General features: G+C 39.3%; 1 protein-coding gene across 1 annotated transcript in view; it reads left to right on the top strand.

Moving 5' to 3' along the window:
* ahnak (AHNAK nucleoprotein) overlaps positions 1–461 on the top strand; it is a 52824-nt gene that overhangs the window by 44360 nt on the left and 8003 nt on the right. The window contains 1 exon segment of the mRNA XM_032528644.1: positions 364–435. Within this exon segment, the coding sequence (XP_032384535.1) occupies positions 364–435 (72 nt within the window).

Genomic DNA, 461 nt, shown 5'->3' with positions numbered 1-461 from the left:
AAAAGCTCCCAAGGTTGATATCGAAGGACCCAATGTTGACATAGAGGGCCACAAAGGAGGATTTAAAATGCCTAAAATGACAATGCCATCATGGAACATTAAAGGTCCTAAAATGGAAGGTCCAGATGTTGATATAAACCTTCCTAAAGGTAACATTGATGTGAAAGCACCTGAAGTTGACATCAAAGGTCCAGAGTTTGATATCAAAGGACCAAAGGGTGGATTTGACATGCCTAAAATCAAAATGCCATCATTTGGTATCAAATCTCCAAACATGGAGGGTCCAGATGTTGATTTAAACCTTCCCAAAACTAACATTGATGTGAAAGTACCTGAGGTTGACATCAAAGGTCCAGATTTTGAGGGTGACATAAAAGCACCCAAGCTTGATATTGAAGGACCAAATGTTAATATTGAGGGCCACAAAGGAGGATTCAAAATGCCTAAAATGACAATGCCAT

The sequence above is a fragment of the Etheostoma spectabile genome, chromosome 10 (genome assembly GCF_008692095.1).
Source record: "Etheostoma spectabile isolate EspeVRDwgs_2016 chromosome 10, UIUC_Espe_1.0, whole genome shotgun sequence".
NCBI classification, from domain to species: domain Eukaryota; kingdom Metazoa; phylum Chordata; class Actinopteri; order Perciformes; family Percidae; genus Etheostoma; species Etheostoma spectabile.
Note: the sequence above shows the minus strand (reverse complement) of the source record. Positions and strands in the feature narration are given on the sequence as shown.